General features: G+C 38.1%; 1 protein-coding gene and 1 non-coding gene across 5 annotated transcripts in view; one reads left to right on the top strand and one right to left on the bottom strand.

Moving 5' to 3' along the window:
• The window catches only part of HERC3 (HECT and RLD domain containing E3 ubiquitin protein ligase 3), an 809,237-nt gene that overhangs the window by 115,156 nt on the left and 673,029 nt on the right, over positions 1 to 21,052 (bottom strand). For all 4 annotated transcript variants that reach the window (XM_066384607.1, XM_066384608.1, XM_066384609.1 and 1 more), the window contains one exon: positions 218 to 377. In XM_066384607.1, coding sequence (XP_066240704.1) covers positions 218 to 377 — 160 coding nt within the window. The remainder of the gene's footprint in view (positions 1 to 217; positions 378 to 21,052) is intronic.
• LOC136407429 (small nucleolar RNA SNORA79) lies at positions 13,964 to 14,111 on the top strand. The gene has a single exon (XR_010751963.1). It is a non-coding gene; the product is annotated as a small nucleolar RNA SNORA79 (small nucleolar RNA).

Below are 21,052 nucleotides of genomic sequence, written 5' to 3'. Positions count from 1 at the left end.
CTCACATTTTTAAACTTGAGATACAGACTCCTATAAATAATTATAATATTTGTGACAAGTACTATCATAGTCTAAGGCACAGCAGTGGCACAAAGGAGCAGCAATAAAAAGAAGAAACCAGAAACTAAACCAAGATGTCTAACAAAACAACAGCAGGAAATAATATTCACAACAACTGACCTTTGAAAACTCAGATTCTTCTCTGTGACATTCTTACCTGGGCACTGCCACTGAATCCTCAGTAGTCATGAGTCCCAGTTGACCATCACTTCCTGCGCCCCAAGAAAACAACTGGCCCCGGTCGCTGAGGGCCAGACTGTGGGACTCGCCACATGCCACATGGACAATGTGGTGATCTGCCAAAGCGCCTATTTGTTCTGGAAAAGACCAAACCAGAGGAGGAAAATGTACATCTCAGACACAGGAATTACAGTTACTTCCTAGGTAGCTTTGTTTTTCAAAGCAAAGCACTAACTCTGTGTATTTATATTAGAGATTGTAAATTTTATATGTTTCTAAAAGCTGTCAAGTTAGATCCCAGCTATTCTAGGCAGCACATACGCCTGGTAGCAGCACACATACCTCATATGGTCCCTCACGTGCCTGGACTGGGGAGGGAGCACTCTAAAAGGGGTGTCATTGTTCCCAGGCAGAATTTCACTCAATCCCACTGCTTATAGCAATATGCCTCATTTTCACTCACATTTGGCCCTATCTGGTTCAACCCTCCTAGAATGCTCCCTCCAATATCCAGTAAAACACCTTTTTCCCCTCAGTTCCAGAACACAGCCTCATATATATCTTGCCAGGAAATAAAAGGATTTCTCTGTGAAAACTGGTCCATAAGGCCCACAGATACTAACATTTGAAATTGCCAGCTTCCCATTACTTAACACATAGCTTCACTCATGTTTTAGTACCTCACTCCTACATATAAAAGGCTTGCCGATGATCATCATATATTTGAGGGAAAGCTTAATGTGAAAGATAAAGAGCAAAACAGAAAAAAAAAAACCTCTGGAGAAAAAGATTACGCAGGGAGCAGAAAAGAAATATTTTTAAGTCATTAGAGAAATTGAAGATATGGAACAAAACAATCAGAAAGCATACATGCAAAATTATCTTGAAAAATAAAAATATGGTAGCATAAATTTAAAGGAAAAATCTTCAGAACCAGGATAGGAAATCAGAACTAAATAAATTTTCTAGGAAATAGAACAAAAAAGCAAAGAGCAAAACAGAGGAAGAAAAGAGAAAGAAATAAGGGGCTTATTTTAAAAAGTCCAATAACCAAAAGTAAGAACTCCAAAATGAGAATACGAAAAAACACATGTTAGAAAATTTCAGAGAAGAAAAACAAGATTTCTCATTACTTAAGGACATGAGTTTTACATTTGAAGGACTTATTAAGGACCCAGAATAGTGACTAATAAAAAAGTGACTTCAGTACTTCATCCTGAAATTTCAGAACACCAAAAAAGATTCTAAAAGTTCTCTAAAAAGATTATATACAATAGAACACAATTCAGAATGATATCAGATTTCTCCAAAGCAATACTAAACTCCAGAAGACAATGGAACAATGCCTTCACAATTCTGAAGGAAACTGACTTCCAAATGAGACTTCTATACTTATCCAACTACAGATCAAACGTAAGGGGGAGAAAAGAACAATTTTCAGGCATGCAAGGCTCTCAAAATGTTTCACTTCTCATCCTGTCTTTCTCAGAAGTTACCAAACGATAATGTCTCCGAAATGAAGGAAGATTCAGGAAACAATAATTTTACACTGGAGAGGTAAAGAATATTTCCAAGACTGCTACGTTGCAGGCCTATGAAGTAAACTTGGAGGAATGTCTTCAAGGTGAAAAAGGAAATACAATTTGATGAGCTTTATATTAAGTTTTACAAGTCTATCAGACAACATAAAGATTACTATGTCAAAGGGAGAAAAAGAAAAAAAATAACTCCAGAAAACACTAAATGCTTTATAGGAAGTAAAAGCAATCATGGTACATGAGGTCATAATAACCACATAAGTATAATTTATATTATATAGTTAAAAACTTAATTGTCGGGCCCTGGCCTGTTGGCTCAGTGGTAGAGCATCGGCCTGGCATGCAGAAGTCCCGGGTTCGATTCCCGGCCAGGGCACATAGGAGAAGCGCCCATTTGCTTCTCCACCCCCCTCCTCCTTCCTCTCTGTCTCTCTCTTCCCCTCCCGCAGCCAAAGCTCCATTGGAGCAAAGATGGCCCGGGCGCTGGGGATGGCTCCTTGGCCTCTGCCCCAGGTGCTAGAGTGGCTCTGGTTGCGGCAGAGCGACGCCCCCTGGTGGGCAGAGCGTCGCCCCTGGTGGGCGTGCCGGGTGGATCCCGGTCGGGCGCATGCCGGAGTCTGTCTTACTGTCTATCCCCGTTTCCAGCTTCAGAAAAATACAAAAAAAAAAACCAAACTTAATTGTCAGTTGGTTTTGAAAAGTCAACTAAAACTATTTGGAGTCAATGAGCACCTAGGGGTAAGGAAAAGGAAGGGCAGTACAAGAGGATGTGAGAATGTAATCTTCCCCAGTGTGAACTCTCCAGGTTATGCCCAATATTGAAAAAACAAAACAAAACATTATCAGCATCTTATTTAGAAATATAAAATTAAATATCCAAGTAATAGCCTCTGTGAATTAGACTTAAGGGTGAGGACAGTGAAGCAGGGAGCTGCTATTTGACCTAGGCATAGTCTGTGCAAATATACTTCTTGTAACAAAAATTTTTTTAAAAATTAAGCAGCTAAAAATACGCTCATGTCAGAAAAATCTCCTGAAAGATGCTGTAACTCCTCCTGTTCCCATTGCCCATGCTCTTTAACCTCTCTTTGGTATTAGAGCCTTCCACTTATCTCAGCCTTGCCCTATGCACTAAGAACAGTCCTGACTTTACTCTGCAAAAATGTATGATACTCCTACCCTACACCTAGCTCATGTGATTCTAACTCTACTCCTCTGACTATATTTCCACCTTATACCACACTTCCAGAACTTGGGCAGTTACATCCTCCCAGACCTGGGTGATACCTCAGCCACGATTGAGGTCTGGTACACAACCTGACCTCCGACACCAACATTAGCCTTTTTAGATGTTAGAACACAGTCTAATATGACAGTACTAAGTTTCTCCACTGTCTGATAGGACATTCTCTATCTCTTCTACCACCTATTTTCTTGCCTCAAAATCTATCAATAGCATCCTTCTTGATCTTGTTTATCACAGCTAAGCAGCCTCCAAAGGACTCCAAGTACCATTTCTTCCCAGTGCAGTCAAGCCCTAGGCAAACCAATTCCTATCCCATCATTATGTCTCAGCCACCAACACAGACATCAAACCACCATTACAACAAAATCTGCATTCCCCAAAGGCAGAGAAACTGTTGAGTAATACAAAGATTTGTAGAGAATTAAACCACTGGTTTTACCAAGTTCAATTTATTTTTTCCTACCCAGAAAACAGAGCTCATCTGGTTCAGACTAGGGATCTGTTACAGTGAAATTATAATCCCTCTTCTGGAATCTATTCCCTAGGTCAGGTCAGTGTGACACAGAATGCTTCATTCACACCTCTCACGGATTACACCCTGCCCCAGTTGGGAGCATTTTCATTCACACCTCTCACTGATTACACCCTGCCCCAGTTGGGAGCATTCAGGCTGAGATGCACATTTTCCCAAGCAGTCTTTTGTCATTCATTATGTCAAGACTATAGGCTATATTTTGCAGATAATGACAGAACCTCAACCTATATGTTAAAATAAACACACAAGAAATATCTGGCATTTGTTTGAGGATAAAAGTATGTTTTCTCTTTGGTCCTCTCAAAGCAACACTTTAAAGTCTTTAGAAGTCCGCCTGGCCTGTGGTGGCACAATGGTTAAAGCATTGACCTAGAACACTGAGGTCGCTGGCTCAAAATCCTGAGCTTGCCTGGTCAAGGCACATACAACAAGCAATCAGTGAAAAACTAAAGTGAAGCAACCATGAGTTGATACTTCTAATTTCCCCTACCTCTCTCTTCTCTTTATAAAATCGATAAATAAGATCTTTAAAGTCTTTAGAAGTCTTCAGCAATGTCATCAACTGACTGAGCCAAGGTAACAGAGCAGAAGAGTGGTAAATGTGGAATGCTGCTGAGCAAATCAACAATTCAATGGCACTTACATATTCTTAGGATTACTTCACCTTGGCTTTAGAGCTCATCATAATTTTTTTTAAAGTTTTTTCAAGTTAACAGTAATCTGGGTATTAACCAGCAATGTGTGGTAGCAGAGAAGAATGATATAAGCCTAGATGGTAGATGGATGATGCCAATACTTAACTTAATTCTTGCAACAACTCTGTGAGGCAAGGGCTCTATAAACCCCAGCTCAGAAAAAGTACGTAAGTTGGAGTTGGCCAAGGTTCACAACCAATAAATGGTGGAGCTAGGACTAGATCCAGATCTTTCTGACTTACAGCCCATCGTATTCACTAGGCTGAATCATCTGCCCTCCTGAAAAGGGACTAAGCAGACTTAAAAATTGATAAAAAGTACCTGACCAGGCAGTGGCACAGTGGATAGAGCATTGGCCTGGGACACGGAGGACCCAGGTTCGAGACCCCGAGGTCGCCAGCTTTAGTGTGGGCTCATCTGGTTTGAGCAAGGCTCACCAGTTTGAGCCCAAGGTCGCTAGCTTGAGCAAAGGGTCACTTGGTCTGCTGTAGCCTCCCGGTCAAGAGACATATGAGAAAGCAATCAATGAACAACTAAAGTGCCACAACGAAGAATTAATGCTTCTCATCTCTCTCCCTTCCTGTTTATCCCTATCTGTCCCTCTCTCTGGCTCTGTCACACACACACACACACACACACACACACACACACAATTGAATATGAATAGTTTAGTAGTTATGGATAATGGGAAATTGACTCTTTACCCCTATTGACTATTCAGATGAGAATATAACAATATGAACAGTTAGGTGGAATGTATACAGGATATACAAAATTAGTGATCAATATTTGTTTCTAAATTTTTAACTAATAGAACTGTAACAAAAAAATTAAATGTCAGCAGTTGGTATGACAAAAGGGATTATATTTTCATCACTTAGATATCTCCTTTCTAAGTTTCCTCAAAGTATGTACTTAAAAGATTACACTTTTCTTAGTAGAAAACAAAAGACAGAGCCATACTGTGGAAACTCCAGCACTTTGCCCTGCCATTCTATTGATCCTAAATCCTCACATTCACCCAACCCGGGGTTCTGCTGCCCACTGAACTCTCACTCCAGTTCACATCTTGCCTCTTGCTGCTACACTGTGCTCTCCTCTGGTCGTTTTTCTCCAGAGTACTATCAAGCCCAGTCTGAAGGGTACAGCTTAGGGTGATATAAATATCTCAGCAAACCACTCAAAATGGATTGCAATCCATGTTCCCTTGCAGGTCACAGCAAAGACAATTTCTGAGTACCCAACTTTCCTCCGGCCTCCCTGGCCTCCCACCACAGGACTAGGCTCTCTCTCCCTCATTTTCTTTGCTTCTACAGCTGAAAGGTCCTGTTCCTAAGCTATATTTCCACTACTTTCTTAATAATTTTTGTTTAAACACTTGGGGGAGTCTAGGTTATGCTTGATGCCTCAACTCTGTAACAACTCACACTTTAAAGTGACCCCCCCCATAAATGAGTTACCTCTGTAAGAGAAATCCAACCATATTCCTAAACCAAGGAACTAAAACTAGTCAGCTTTTCAAAAACATTTTTTTAAAGCCCTGGCTGGTTGCCTCAGTGGTAGAGTGTCGGCTCAGCATGTGAAAGTCCCGGGTTCAATTCCTGACCAGGGCACCCAGGAGAAGCACCCATCTGTTTTTCCATCCTTCCCCCTCTCCTTCCTCTCTCTCTCTCTCTCTCTCTCTCTCTCTCTCTTCCCCTCTCACAGCCTTTGCTCCACTGGAGCAAAGTTGGCCTGGGCACTGAGGACAGCTCCATGGCCTCTGCCTCAGGTGCTAGAATGGCTCCAGTTGCAAAGGAGCAATGCCCCAGATGGGCAGAGCATTGCTCCTGGTGGGCTTGCCCAGTGGATTCCAGTCAGGTGCATGCAGGACTCTGTCTCTCTGCCTTCCCATTTCTCACTTCAGAAAAATACAAACAAACAAACATCTTTTTAAATTATAAAGTAAAACTGACCTTTTTTAGTGTACAATTCTATGAATTTAAGCACAAGTTACCATTGCCACCATCAGATACAGAACAGTTCCACCTCCCTAAAAACTCCCTTGTGCTATCCCTTAGTCAAATTCTTTCCTCATCCCTAACTCCTCGTGACCACTAATCTGCTTTCTATCACTAGAGTTTTGTATATTCAATATTGTTACATAAATAAAATCATACAGTAGCTTATCTTTGAGACTGGATTCTTTCCCTCAATATAATGCCTCTGTGATTCATCCAAGTTGCTGCATGTATCAAAAACTTGTTCCTTTTTTTTTTTTAAGATTTTATTTATTCACTTTAGGGAGGACCAGGGTGTGGGGGCAGAGAGAAGGAGGAGAGGAGCAGGAACCATCACTCCCATATGTGCCTGGACCAGGCAAGCCCAGGGTTTTGAACCGGTGACCTCAGCATTTCAGGTCAATAATTCATCTACTGCGCCACCAGGTCAGGCTGTTCCTTCTTATTAGTGAGCAGTATTCCATTGTATTATGGATGTACCACAAAGCATTGTTTCTGGGGTTTTTTTAGCAATTATAAATAGAGATGCAATAAACATTCATGTCAGGTTATTGTGTGAGAATAAGCTTTCATTTCTACAGAGTAAATACCCAGGAGTGGCTGTTTTAACCTTCCTATATGATTATTTTTGAAGTCTATTTCTTATACACAGCATATGGTTGGGTTATTTTTTTAAAATCTAAAAAAAAAATCTCTGTATTTTTATTGCTTTTTAGACTATATTTAATGTAATTATTGATATATTTGGATTTTTTTACCTACCTTTTTATTATGTTTTCTGTTATGTCTTTCATTGCTCTTTTTCCATATTCCTGCCTTCTTTTGCATTATTTAAACATTTAATAGTGCTTTAGTTTAACTTACTGGAATTTTTTAGCTATATCTCTTTATATAGTTACTTAAGTGACTGCTCTAGGGATTATAATCTAAATATTTATATTTTCAGAGTCTATATAGAATCAATAGTTTACTACTTCAAGTAAAATGTAGAAAACTTACCACCATACAGGTCTTTTTATCCCTTCCCCTTTTAAGTTATAGTAATCTTAAATATTATATCTGCATACACTGAAAAATCCATCGCAATGTTATAATTTTTGCTTTTCAATTATCAGTTATATTTTAAAGAACTCAAGAAAATACTAGTCTATTATATTTACACACACATCTATTTATTTTTTCTTTTTCTTTTTAAGTGAGAGGAGGGGAGATAGAGAGATAAACTCCTGAATGTGCTCCAACTGGGATCCAACCAGCAACCCCTGTCTGGGGCCGATGCTCAGATCAGCTGAGCTATCCTCAGTGCCCAAGGCTGATGCTTAAACCAAACAAGCTGCTGGCTGCAAGAGGGGAGAGAGAGAGAAGGAGGAGACGGAGGGGGAGAGAAGCAGATGGCTGCTTATCATGTGTGCCCTGACCCAGTATCAAAAACCCAAGACGTCTGCGCGCCAGGGCAATGCTCCATCCACTGAGCCAATCAGCCAGGGCCCACACATCTATTTTTAATCTACTATTTCTACTGCTCTTCCTTCATTCCTAATGTTCTAATATAATCCTTCTGATATCATTTCTCTGATGTCCAAAGCACTTCCTTTAGCTATTGTTTAGAACAAATGTGCTGGCTGTAAATTTTCTGACTTTTCCTTTACCTGAGAATGCCTTCGTTTCACATTCATTTATGAAGGCTATTTTTTTGCTTGATACAGAATACTGAGTTTATTTCTTTTCTTTTAATACTTTAAAAATGCATATCATATATGGCCTCTATAGTTTCTGGGGTGGAATCCAGTCATTTGAATAATCATCCCCATATAGGTAATATGTTATTTTTCTCTCGCTGCTTTCAAGTATTTTATTTGTCTTTTGTTTTCAGAAGTTTGATTATGACCTGTCTGGATGTGGACTTCTTTGAGCTAATCTAGCTGGGTAGACTTTTTGAATCTGTAGGTTTACGTCTTCTGCCAAATTTGAAATTTTTTCTGCACCATTTTCTTTCTCCACTTCTGATCCTTCAATGACATGAATGTTAGGTTAGACTTTTGTTCTTGTTCCACATATTCCTGAAATCCTGTTTCAGTTTTTTCTCAACCTTTTTTGTTATTTAGACTGCATCATTTCTACTGCTTTATCTTCAACTCCACAGATTTCTTTCCTCTGTCATCTTTGCTCTGTTACTGAGGCCATCCAGTGAGTTCTTCATTTTGGTCATTGTACTGGTTCTTCTTTATATCATCTATATATTTCTTTGCTGAGAATTTCCATTTGTTTCCCAAGATTTTCAGGCAACTTGTTGAAACACTTGTATCACTGCTGCTTTAAAGTCTTTGTCCATCCTCAAATACCTGCTCCAAGTTTTATCTACTGCTCACAAAAATTAGGGAATATTTCAAAAATGAATATGAAGCTATAAAATATCTCGTAATTTTTTGTGAGCAGTATAGTTGTATTCAGCAGTAAGGAATGTGCTTACACCATCCCATTTGGTGCTAAAAACCCAGAGCCAGATTTTTAAAATAACATCATTTTCCCGCTACATGTTTTTTTGAAAATCAGAGAAAGTCCACGAACTGTCTTTGTTCTACTTGGGAAAAAATGAAAAAGTAAAAAACAGAAGCATAGCTCTCCCACCAATGTTCAACTAAAAGAGTGTGTAGACTTCCTCTACAGTGAAGGACGGGACTCCTGGAAGCAGGCAGCATCTCTGAAGAGATGAATCAGAGAGAAAGATCAGTTATGACAGAGTTCAGCATAGTTTTTCCTCAGTTCAGGGACAGGTGACATAAATCTTGGGCCTTAATGGTCATATACAGAACCCAAAAATTCTTATATACTATAAAAAAATGCCTCTCAGAATATTTTCTTTTTAAAGCCATAAATCTAAATTTAGCATGTATGCTTTGGGATACAATAAGCCAAACATACTGACTAAGTGAATTAGAACATACAGAGGGCTGTCACAGGCAATGGGAGGAAAGAAGTATTTGTGCTTCTTAGTCATTAGCACTCCACTAGTCAAATTAAAGTCACCTGCAGTGACTCAAGTTATTTTTAGGAACTCAGAATTGCCAACCATGCCATAATGCCTTCAAAGGCTTTTAATAAAGATTGTAAATTGAGAAACTACCTGATGGATCTGGTAGAGAGAATCCTAAAAGCAGAAGGAACCTCAGTGGTGGGAATACAGTCATATATATAACTTTATATAGTTAAATGCCTAAGTCCTCCAGTTGATCATTTAAGACCCTTCCAAAAGTTGAAATCTTAATCCTCAGGCACAAAATATAATACTAACAGTCCCTCAAAGGTCATCTCACATGTTATCATAGATGCTTTATCCTTCAAAGAGCTTTCCTTTTCTGTACAATGACAGCACCAGAGTGCCCGCTTGGGTACCTACAAGAACTAGAGTATAAACTACAGGAAGACTGCCTCCCATTAAAGAAATGCTAGGAAACACTTGTTGAATATATAGTCTTTAATATAAAAATGCAAATGTCAGATATTAAGATGTCTCAAATAACTTCTAAAGAAGTCATAAACATTAAAATGCTATAATTAATATTAAAGGAGGAGAAAACAAACTGGTTATTTCAAAATCACTGGAGGAGTTCACAGATATTTCTAAGCACCATCATCCCCTAAGAGGGGAATGGAGTGGAATGGAGAAACTAAAACATTTTCAAAAAATATATAAATTAGAAGTGACAGAATGAAGACAGGTCCATTTAAAAAATAAATTAATTCGTGCTAGACCCACTAATATGAATAGAACATTGTTAAGAAAACCAGTTTCTCCCACTTCTGTATGTCTCCTTGACTACATGAGACCTCAAGTAGGCAGGAGGTATTTTACATTTCCAGCCCCTCCCCTGTCTCCGGAAGATGGGCAGTGGGGTTGAGAATTTTAATCAACTATCTATTGCTTGGTCATTCTGGTGACCAGCCCCCATTTAGAAGTCCACCCATTCACCTCCTTAGAACACAAGATGCTCTTAGTTCTCTTATCATCAGGAATTTACAAGGTTTTTAGGAGTCCTGTATCAGTAATGGGGTCCAAAACTAAATATTAAAACAAGGGATGCTCATAGTGCACTTATCACTTAGGAAATTATGAGGGTTTTTAGGAGCTCTGTGCCAAGAACTAGGAGCAAAGACCAATATATATGTTTTCTACTATCTCATAAAAATTTATTCTCGAGAATAAAAATCTATCCCTCCCAATGTATACTACATACTACACTTAACAACTAGCACTATTCTATCTCCTTAAAGCTCAAATATTTTAACACTGGCCTCCGTAGAAGGTAGCCAAAACCCATGAACTGACCCAAAAAAGAATAAAAAACTGTCTATCCAAAGTCACAAAATACTGGAAGCAACCACAACAAAATACTTGCTACTCCACTTATTTTCAAAGAGATTGTATAAAAAGTCCCTATCTTTGACTAACCATTTCAACTGTAGTAAATGTAAAAATTGTTTTGATTAGATCAAAAGCTATAGAAGTTTATTAGCTTTTATATAAAAATGAAAAAAGGAACAAAAAAAATGAAGTTATGATACAAATTCTATCCATACCTTCTAACAAAGTAAAAAGGAGACACCTAATGTTAGTGTATTACCCATCAGTACAAACTTTAAGGCAGACATTTTGACAATAATATTCCATAAGCTTTAGAATTTTGCATGGTCTTTGATACAAGTGAACTTGTACAAATGAATCCTAAAGAAATGCTGTATACTGCATTGCTATTAAGAGAAAAAATAGAAATAAATTGACATTATACACTATAAATTGAAACATGCAGTCTTTAAAAAACTAATATAGACCATTATGAACCTGATCATCATAGAAAAATATTCATGAGATAGTAAGAGGAAATAAAGGTTACAAAGAAGTATTACGCTATGACCACATTTAAAAAAATTATATTTATGTTTGAAAAATACTTGAAGGATATATTTCTAAGTAATAACTTATTTTTTGGTCAGGTATAAAATTACTCTCAGTAATATCAATTAATCTGAACAAGTAAACACAAAATCAGTAATATAGGGATATACTGATATAAAAATTTTTTTATATATATGACCTAACTAGCTGTACCTGGCAATGCATTACTGTGGCCCAGTCTGGTTAAATGGAAAAGAAAGAAAAGAGAAAGCGCACGTTTCTAATATGTTTAATTTCACAATGCTTGTGGGTATACAATATTTTTTGTTGTTCCATTGTCTGTGCAGATATAGAGATTGTCTGGTTTGCTGAGTCTAGAACACGCAACATATAATTGTCCATGTGAGAAGCAATCCGTGTGTAGATCTAAAGCGCACAATTCTAAAGATTGGCCCTGAGCTTTGTTGATGGTGATTGCAAACGCCAATCGAATTGGGAACTGCAATCTCTTACATTGAAATGGCATATCCATTGGAATCATAGGAATGCGAGGAATGAGGACATCTTCACCTTTGAAAGGTCCTGTCAAGATTGTTGCTTCTACAACGTTGCTCATTAATTTTTTTACAGTGCACAGACCCAAACACTTCATGTTTTACCATGAAATCCATCAGCAATTTCAGCTTCTGTCTGAAAATATGTGCTGTGATGTCATGCCTATCCACTGGCGATTGGCCAGGAAGTAAGAGCTGTTGTACATCATCCCAAGCTGGATTGCATGTGAATGTAATGAATAGGTCTGGACACCCATAGTGACGAACATATGCAATTGCATCTTGAGCATACTCATGCATATGACGTGGACTGCCTGTATATGAAGATGGCAAAATTGTTAGTCTTCCAACGTTAGTTGTATTACTGTCATTTACAACTGCATCTTGCAAAGAACGTATTCTTCAGAGCGAAGCTTGGTCTGATTCAAACGGATGAATATCAAACGTTCTGTTTCAATTTTTGCATACATATCTATGATGTATTGGTGAAACGATTGACGGCATTTCAAAATGTAATTGTCTTCATTCTCTCGAATCATTAATTGGTATGAATAATAGTTCATTGTGCTGCATTTCATATTTGTTTCTTCGCCACTGACTGGATTTATCATCTTAACGTTGAAGTGATATCCATCAGCACCATCCCAAAAAATGATTGGATATTGCAGGGCACCATAGCATCAATGAGTTTCTGCAAGTTTTGTCAATTGATTGTTTCTCTGATGAAGAACAATATCTCTAGATTGGAACTGATCTCTGACTATAACAATTGCCACTTTGTCTGTAGTTGGAGCACTGAATCTTCGCACATGTTCTTGAGCAGCCGTTTTGTCAGCATGAATAACAATCTTGTGTGTATCAGATGGCATTATGTCAATTGCTGTTTTGAACAAAAGCACTAAATTGTTTTTTTCGTGAAGAAGCTCTTGCAGTTGGGAAACAATGGACCTTTTTATGTATTTCACCGATGAAATACATTCGTAGGAATTTATGTTGACCATCTGGGAATGGAAGCAGGGAGCCGGCTTTATGATAAATTTGTCCTTTCACTTTGAAAGTTGGCATGAATTGAGCTGTTATGATTTCTGCGCCAAACAACGTCATTTAGAAGCATGAGTTCTGTCTCCTGATGTTAGATAAGAAATGCTTTGATTCAGTGGTGTATCCAGCAAGCAAAATTTTTAATGGCTCTGGTGGTTCTCCAAGTTGAGGCAGTTTAATTTTTCCAGTGGCGCAACACATTCCTTTTGTTTCTCCATTAAATTTCAGAGCCTTGCAATAAGGACACACTTCAATCATAGTGCCAATGAGAACATGCCGGCTCAAACTATAATCATCAGCTGGGTTGTACTGGAATGCAAGGCGATTGTAATCACGTGATTGCTGAGCAGAGAGTCATGTCTGATGCTGATCTGCTGTTTCTCATTGACGTTTTTCAGCCACTCTCAGCCTGTCCCATTCATTCTGTTGAGAATGAAGCAGATCTGAAGCTGCAGAATGCAATCGCCGTGTTTGAAACCGTGCATCCTTAAGTCTGGCTGCACGTAAATGGATCGTAAATTGGAAACATTGAAATGGAATTGTAAAATATTTAGTATAGCGTGTGTTGCTTTTATGTCCAACAGATGGCACTGTTTTTTTAAAAAAGCATGTTTTTACCTGTCACAGGTGTGACATCTACATCTATATAACAGTATATAAAGAAGAGCGTGTATTCAAATGCAACATTGTGTCAAAATTTCAAAGCAATCGGTGAAGAACTTTTGGAGATTCAAGATTTTGAACAAACGAACATTTACATTTTTATTTATATAGATTGACTTATATAAAACACTCTACCCATCAGCAGCAAAATACATAATATTTTCAGTAGCAGACAGAGCATTCACCAAGATAGACTGTATTCTGGGCCATAAAACAAATCTGAATAAATTTAAGATGTCTGAAATCATACAAAATTTGTATTGTGACCATATGGTGTTAAACTAGAAATCATTAACTGAAAAATATCAGTAAAATTCCCATATATTTGGATATTAAGCTACATAATTCTAGTACATAGGCCAAAGAAAAGAATCATAAGAGAAATTATTACAAAATATTACGAACTGAATAAAAATAAAAGCACATCCAATTAAAATTTATGGACTAGAACTAAAGTGGTGCTTAAAAGGAATTTTTTAGTATCAAATGCTCAGCAGCATAAAAGAAAGTGGGAAATCAGTGATTTAAAATTCCACACTAAAAAACTAGAAAAATTGTGATGGCTATTCCTCTCATTGCTTGGAGTCTTAGGTTGTAGGATTTTAGTCCATAATATATCTAAGCTGATTTGTCCTCAGTCAGAGCCCCATGAGGATGGGTTGATTGTCCATTAGTGCATTCTAATTTTTGTAGAGTCAAACAATCACCAAAACAAAAAAAATAAAAAAAAATAGTGAATAGATAATCTGATTAGTCCTACATCTTTTTTAAAAAGATGAATTTATAACAAAAAATGTCCCCACAAAGAAAACTCTAGGATCAGATGACTTTTCTCATGATTCTATCAACCATTATGGAAGAAATAATAACCTATAATAAACCTACATATAACACAAACTCTTCTAGAAAATAGAAGAGGGAACACTTTACAGTTCATTTTATGAGGTTAACATAACCCATATAACAAAACTAAAAACATTAAAAGAACAGAAAAACAACAATCCTAATGAACACAGATGCACATACTCTTTCCAAACTTTTAGAAATAAAAAGCGGCAATATATAAATATTACCAAGTAGATTTATTCAGGAATAATTGGTTGATTTAATATTCAAAAATAAACAATGTAATCACTACCTTAACAGAATAAAAATGAAAGTCATATAATAACTTCATTAGGTTCAGAATAGCTCTAACAAAATTCAATACTCATGATTTTTAAAAATCCATAAATATCAGTAAGCAAAAAATAAAAAATATCATAGAACTTCAACTTGAAAAAGAAAAACCCATTGCTAACATCATATTTAATGGTGAAAAATGAATGTTTTCCCTCTAAAATCAGAAACAAGGTAAGGATTTCAACTTTTACCACTTCTATTCATCATTGTACTAGAATTCATTCACTGGAAAAAAAGGCAAGAAAATGAAATAATAAGCATACAGATTGGGAAGGAAGAAGTAAAACTGACTTGATTTATAAACCTTATGATCATTTATGTAGAAACTCCTAAAGCATTTACCCAAAAAATAGCAACTAGAACTACTAAGGGAGTTTAGCAAAGTGATTCATGGTCAATATACCAGTTATTAACCATATTTATCTGTACTACCAAAAAATTTGAAATTAAATTGTTTTAAAATACCATACGTATAAACAAAATATGTGCAAGACTATTATACTGAGAAGTACAAAATACTGCTAAGAATAAAGATCCCCCCCCCAAAAAATGGAGACATATACCATGTTCATGAGTCAATAAATTCAATATTGCTGTCAATACTCCTCATATTGATCTATAGATTCAATGTAGTCCTAATGAAAATCCCAGTAGGATTTTTGTTACAAAGTGAAAAGCCAATTCTCAAATTTATAGGCCAAGACCAAGGGCCTAGAATAGTAAAACAATTCTGAAAAAAGAAAAAAGAGGATTTATACTATCTGCACTACATACTTTCAAGGTCCACTACAAAGTTACAGTAATCAATATCTCAAAAGCATTATTCTAAGAAGTCACAAAAGACTACATAGCTATGATCCCATTTACATAAAATTTTAGAAAAGTCAAAATTACAGCAACAAGAAGCAGATTTTAAGGAAAAACAGTTGGTATGAAAATGGAATTGACTACAAGGGGCACAAGAGAAGTTTTATGGGTGAAAGAAATGTTATCATGACAGTGGTGGCTACCTGATTCTTTATGACTGTTAGAACTCATTAAATAGTACACTTAAAATTGGTGAATCCTACTGTATGTAAATTATATCTTAATGAAGCTGGTTTTAAAATGAAGTACACACTGCCCTAGCCAGGTGTCTAAGTGGATAAAGTATCAACCCAGAGTGCCAGAGGTCGTGGGTTTGACTCCCAGTCAGGGCACATAGGAGAAGCAATCAATTAGTACACAACTAAATGGAACAACTAAATCAAACAATGAGTTTCTGCTTTTCTCTCTCTCTCAAATCAATGGGAAAAAACAATTTTAAAAAATAAAGTACACACCAAAAAATGTATGAGTTTACCATATATTTATATAAGATTCTTTATAAATTCAGGGGTCAAAAGATAAATAAGACAACACAGTGTGATAAAAGAAAAATGTGCAGGCTGCTAATGGCAGCCGACACGAGAGGCATCTAATCCACTCTATAGGTGGAGGAGAGAGAGTTAGAAAAGGTATCATATATTGGAGGAGGTAAAATCCAAGGTGTACCCTGATGATAAAGAGCTAGCTATTCATCCAAAGTGACATAAAGTCTATAGAGGAGATAGATTTAAAGATTACATGATAATGAGGTAAAATACAACCACAAAGTTGTAGATGGCACATTATGGGAGGGCAAAGGATAATTAACCACACTAGCCTAAGAAAGCCTAGGGAATATTTCAGGAGTCAACACCCAGAATAGCGTCCTCAAAGCAGTGATTCACAACAGAAAATGAGCATCAGACTCCCTTAAAATTTTTTTCTAAACACATACACCTGGGTCTATCCCAGCCACTTGAATCAGAAAATTTAGGAAGATCAGGTATCTATATTTTTTAAAGTTGCCCAGGTGATTCTGATGTTAAGAAACGCTATATTGAAAAACTTCCTGATATTGGGTTTGGAATGATTTCTTGGATATAACACCAAAGGCACAGGCAACAAAGGAAAACAACAGACAAATAGAACTTCATGAAAATTTTTTAATTTGTTCATCAAAAGACACTATCAACAGAGTAAAAGGGCAAACCACAGGATGAGAGAAAACCCTAATAAAACAATAATAGCTATATTATACAGAAAACTAAAACTCAACAAGAAAACAACCCAGTTCAAAAATGGGTAAAAGACTTCAAGAGACATTATCCAAAATAAATGTTAATAAGCATTCTGAGCATATGACAATATTCTCAACATCACTAATTATTAACAAAATGCAAATCAAAACTATGAAATATTACCTCACATCCATTGGGATGGCTACTATAAAAAAAAAAAAAAAAAAAAAAGAACACTCCAGGCCCTAGCCGGTTGGCTCAGCGGTAGAGCGTCGGCCTGGCATGTGGAAGTCCCGGGTTCGATCCCCAGACAGGGCACACTGGAGAAGTGCCCATCTGCTTCTCCAGCCTTCCCCCTCTCCTTCCTCTCTATCTCTCTCTTCCCCTCCCTCAGCCAAGGCTCCATTGGAGCAAAGTCAGCCTGGGCACTGAGTATGGCTCTGTGGCCTCAGCCTCAGGCACTGGAATGGCTCCAGCTGCAATGAAGCAACACCCCAGATAGGCAGAGCATCGCCTCCTGGTGGGCATGCCGGGTGCATCTCTGTTGGGTGCATGTGGGAGTGTGACTGCCTTCCACTTCTAACTTCAGAAAAATACAAAAAAAAAAGAATATTCCAATATATAACAAGTGTTAGTGAGGATGTGAGGAAATTGGAACCCTTTTGCACTGTTGGTGAACATGTAAAATGGTACAGTCCCCATGGAAAACAGTGTGATGGTTCCTTATAAAAAGTAAGAATAGAATTACTACATGATCCAGCAATTCTACTCCTGGGTATATACCCAAAACAATTGAAAGTAATGTCTCAAAGGACGTTCGTCCACCTTGTTCTTAGAAGTATCATGCACAATAGCTAAAACATGGAAGCAACCGAAATGTCCATTGACAGATGAATGAATAAACAAAATACAGTATATCATAGAATGGAATGTTATTCAGCCTTAAAAATAAATTTAGGACACAGGCTACATATGGATGAAACTTTGTGATTATCTTATTTCATTTTGCATAAGTGAGGATGTTATGATAAATGAAATAAAACAATCACAAAAAGACAAATACTGTGTGATTCCAGTTATATGAAGTAATCAAAATCATAGAAACAGAAAGCAAATCAGTGGTTGCCAGGGCCTGGGGAGAAGAGGGAGATGGGGAGTTATTCAGCTTTATCAGGTGAAAAGATGTTTGGAGATAAATGACAGTGATGGTAGCACAGTAATTATGAATATACAGTATTTAATATCGCTGAACTGTACACTTAAAAATGGTCAGGACGGTAAATTTTATGTGTATTTTACCACAATAAAAAAAATGAAACACTGATTCTGAATTAGTTATACACACGGAGGACCCACTATCTCCATAATAATAAAATAGCCAGCACTTACTGACTGCTTCCTGTGTGCCAGCAACTGTTTTATCTGCTTTATATGTTTTGTGTCATTTAATCCCCATATAAGAGGTAGGCACTCTTATAAATAGATCTTCATTTTTTAAAAAATACTCAGGCTCTTATGCTTTGCTAACAAGAATGTAAAATGGTGCAACCACTTTGGAAAATTGGCAGTTTCTCAAAACTCAGACTTGTCTAGACCCCACAATTAACACTTCTAGGCACATACATAAGAGAAATAAAAACATACATCCACACAAAAACTTGTGACAAATGTCCATAGTATTCATAATAGCCTGCATGTGGGAACAACCCAAATATCCATCAACTGAGAGAGTATAAGCAAAACGAGACACACACACACACACACACACACACACACACACACACAGCAATGAAATATTATCTGGCAATAAAAAGGAATGAAATGACACAACATAGATGAACCTTAAAAATATTATGCTAAGTAGATAAGCCAGTCACAAAAGAACTCACATTGTATGATTCCATTTATATGAAATGTCCAGAATAGGTAAATCTATAGATTAGTTGTTGCCTGGGGATAGGGATTAAAGGATGAGGAGAAGACCTGAATGACTGCTACTGTTATGAGCTTTCTTTGGGGGGTGATGAAAATGGGCTAAAATTGACTATGATGATGGTTGCATAACTGTAAATATATGTACTAAAAACTCAAATTGTACACCTTAAGTAGGTAAATTGTGTAGTATGTGAATTATATCTCAACAAAGATGTCTTGGTGGAAGACGGGTACAAAGTTGAGTTGGCACGCTGTCGTAGCAATACAGGTGCATACCTACCACAGATGCAATGATATGGCTGCTCATTCTGGAACACTTACAGTTCTAGGATTAGTAATGACATTCCATACTTATCTTGGTAAGGGAACTAACACACTGTAGAATGTCTATACTCAATATATATTTGGGTCCCTAGTGCCAAGAGTATGTTTCCAACTGATTTCATAAGTACTTCCCCAAAAGTATCCGGCAAATCTGCCGCAGGCAGTATTTCTAGGCGTGGCCTTCCTTTTATCAGCAGCTTCACACCTGTGGACAGGCTGATCATCACAGGCCACCACGAAGATGCCGACAGCTGAAACTGTGTAAGCCTGTCTAGAAATGAATTCCACATAACAGCCTCATAAAGGGGAAGAAAAATAAAATAGTTTTTAAAATAAAGTTTTGGCTTGCCTGACCAGGTGGTGGCACAGTGGATACAGTGCAGAGGCAGATTAAGGTCGGTTGAGGCCCCGGGCACATAAGAAAATATTGGGCCCCTTGTCATTAGAAAAAAGTGTAAAGTTGGGGTTTTGCAGGGCCCTTTAGAAGTCCGGGCCCAGGGCACACACCTGATGCCCTGCTGTTAAATCTGCCTCTGACAGAGTGTCGGACTGGGACACAGAGAACCCAGGTTCGAAAACCCCAAGGTCGCTGGCTTGACCGCAGACTCATCCAACTTGAGCACGGGCTCATCAACTTGAGCATGGGGTCACTGGCTTGAGCGTGAGATCATAAACATGACCCCACGGTTGCTGGCTTGAGCCCAAGGTCACTGGCTTGAGCAAGGGGTCACTTGATCTGCTGTAGCCCCCGAGTCAAGACATATATGAGAAAGCAATCAATGATCAACTAAGGAGCCACAACAAAGAATTGATGCTTCTCGTCTCTTTCCCTTCCTGCCTGTCTGTCCCTCCTCTGTCTCTCTGTCTCTGTCACAAAAAAATAAAAAATAAGAAAAAATTTAAAAAAAAAAAAGACGAACTGCCTGGGACTCCAGCAGCCCTCTGTCTTTCAGCCTCAATGCTCGCTGTTTTTTTACACCCGGAAGTTATGGGGACATCTCTTCCCAGCACTGAAACCCTGGGCCAGGGGGCCTGGTGTGGAGCTGGGACCCCTTGCTCCTCAGTGGGGACCTCTGCAGCCAAAATATCCCTCTCAATTTTTATCTGCCACACATGGGTGTTGGACCAGCCTGTTCTGTGTCTCTGCCCCTCCTGCCAGTCTGAAGGTGGTTTCTTTAAATCCTTAGTTGTAGGACTTACATTCAGCTAGGTTTCAGGTGGTTCTGAATAACGGTCGCTCTGTAGTTTAGTTATGTGATGTGATTGTGGGAGAACGCAAGTATCCCATTTGCCTACTCTGCCATCTTGACCTTCAGAAGCCTTAGCTAATGATTTTTAAAGATGAAAAGGAAATTGTGTCTCAACATCTTTAACCAAAGCACCTGACCATATTTGGTATTTAACCTGTAAATTAAGGAATACAATCTTCTATAAGGAGTAAGTATTAAAAAAAACAGTTTGCAAATAAAATTCTATAACCCTCCCTGATCAATCTGAGGTTAAAAAGATGTCTGTGGACCTAATTCCAGGATTATTAAAGCCAAATTGTCTGTCAGCACTCAAGCAAGACTTAGACTCAACTCCCATTCCTTTTCTACTTTACATATAGCTAGGATAATAATAGGACTACCATGAGGATTAATCATGTTAAGCACATCAAGATGAAGAAAGCTTATAAAGTGTACATGTAGTTAACCACTTTTTTTTTATTGTTTTTTTGTTTTTGTTTTTCTGAAGTTGGAAACGGGGAGGCAGTCAGACAGGCTCCCGCATGTGCCCGACCGGGATCCACCTGGCATGCCCACCAGGGGGAGATGCTCTGCCCATCTGGGGCGTCGCTCTGATGCAACCAGAGCCATTCTAGCGCCTGAGGCTGAGGCCACAGAGCCATCTTCAGCACCCAGGCCAACTTTGCTCCAATGGAGCCTTGGCTGTGGGAGGGGAAGAGAGAGACAGAGAGGAAGGAGAGGGGTGGAGAAGCAGATGGGCACTTCTCCTGTGTGCCCTGGCCGGGAATCGAACCCAGGACTCCTGCACGCCAGGCCGACGCTCTACCACTGAGCCAACCGGCCAGGGCCAACCACTTTTAAAACAAATGTATCACAATACAAACTACTGTGT

Source organism: Saccopteryx leptura, chromosome 5, assembly GCF_036850995.1.
Source record: "Saccopteryx leptura isolate mSacLep1 chromosome 5, mSacLep1_pri_phased_curated, whole genome shotgun sequence".
Taxonomy (NCBI): domain Eukaryota; kingdom Metazoa; phylum Chordata; class Mammalia; order Chiroptera; family Emballonuridae; genus Saccopteryx; species Saccopteryx leptura.
Note: the sequence above shows the minus strand (reverse complement) of the source record. Positions and strands in the feature narration are given on the sequence as shown.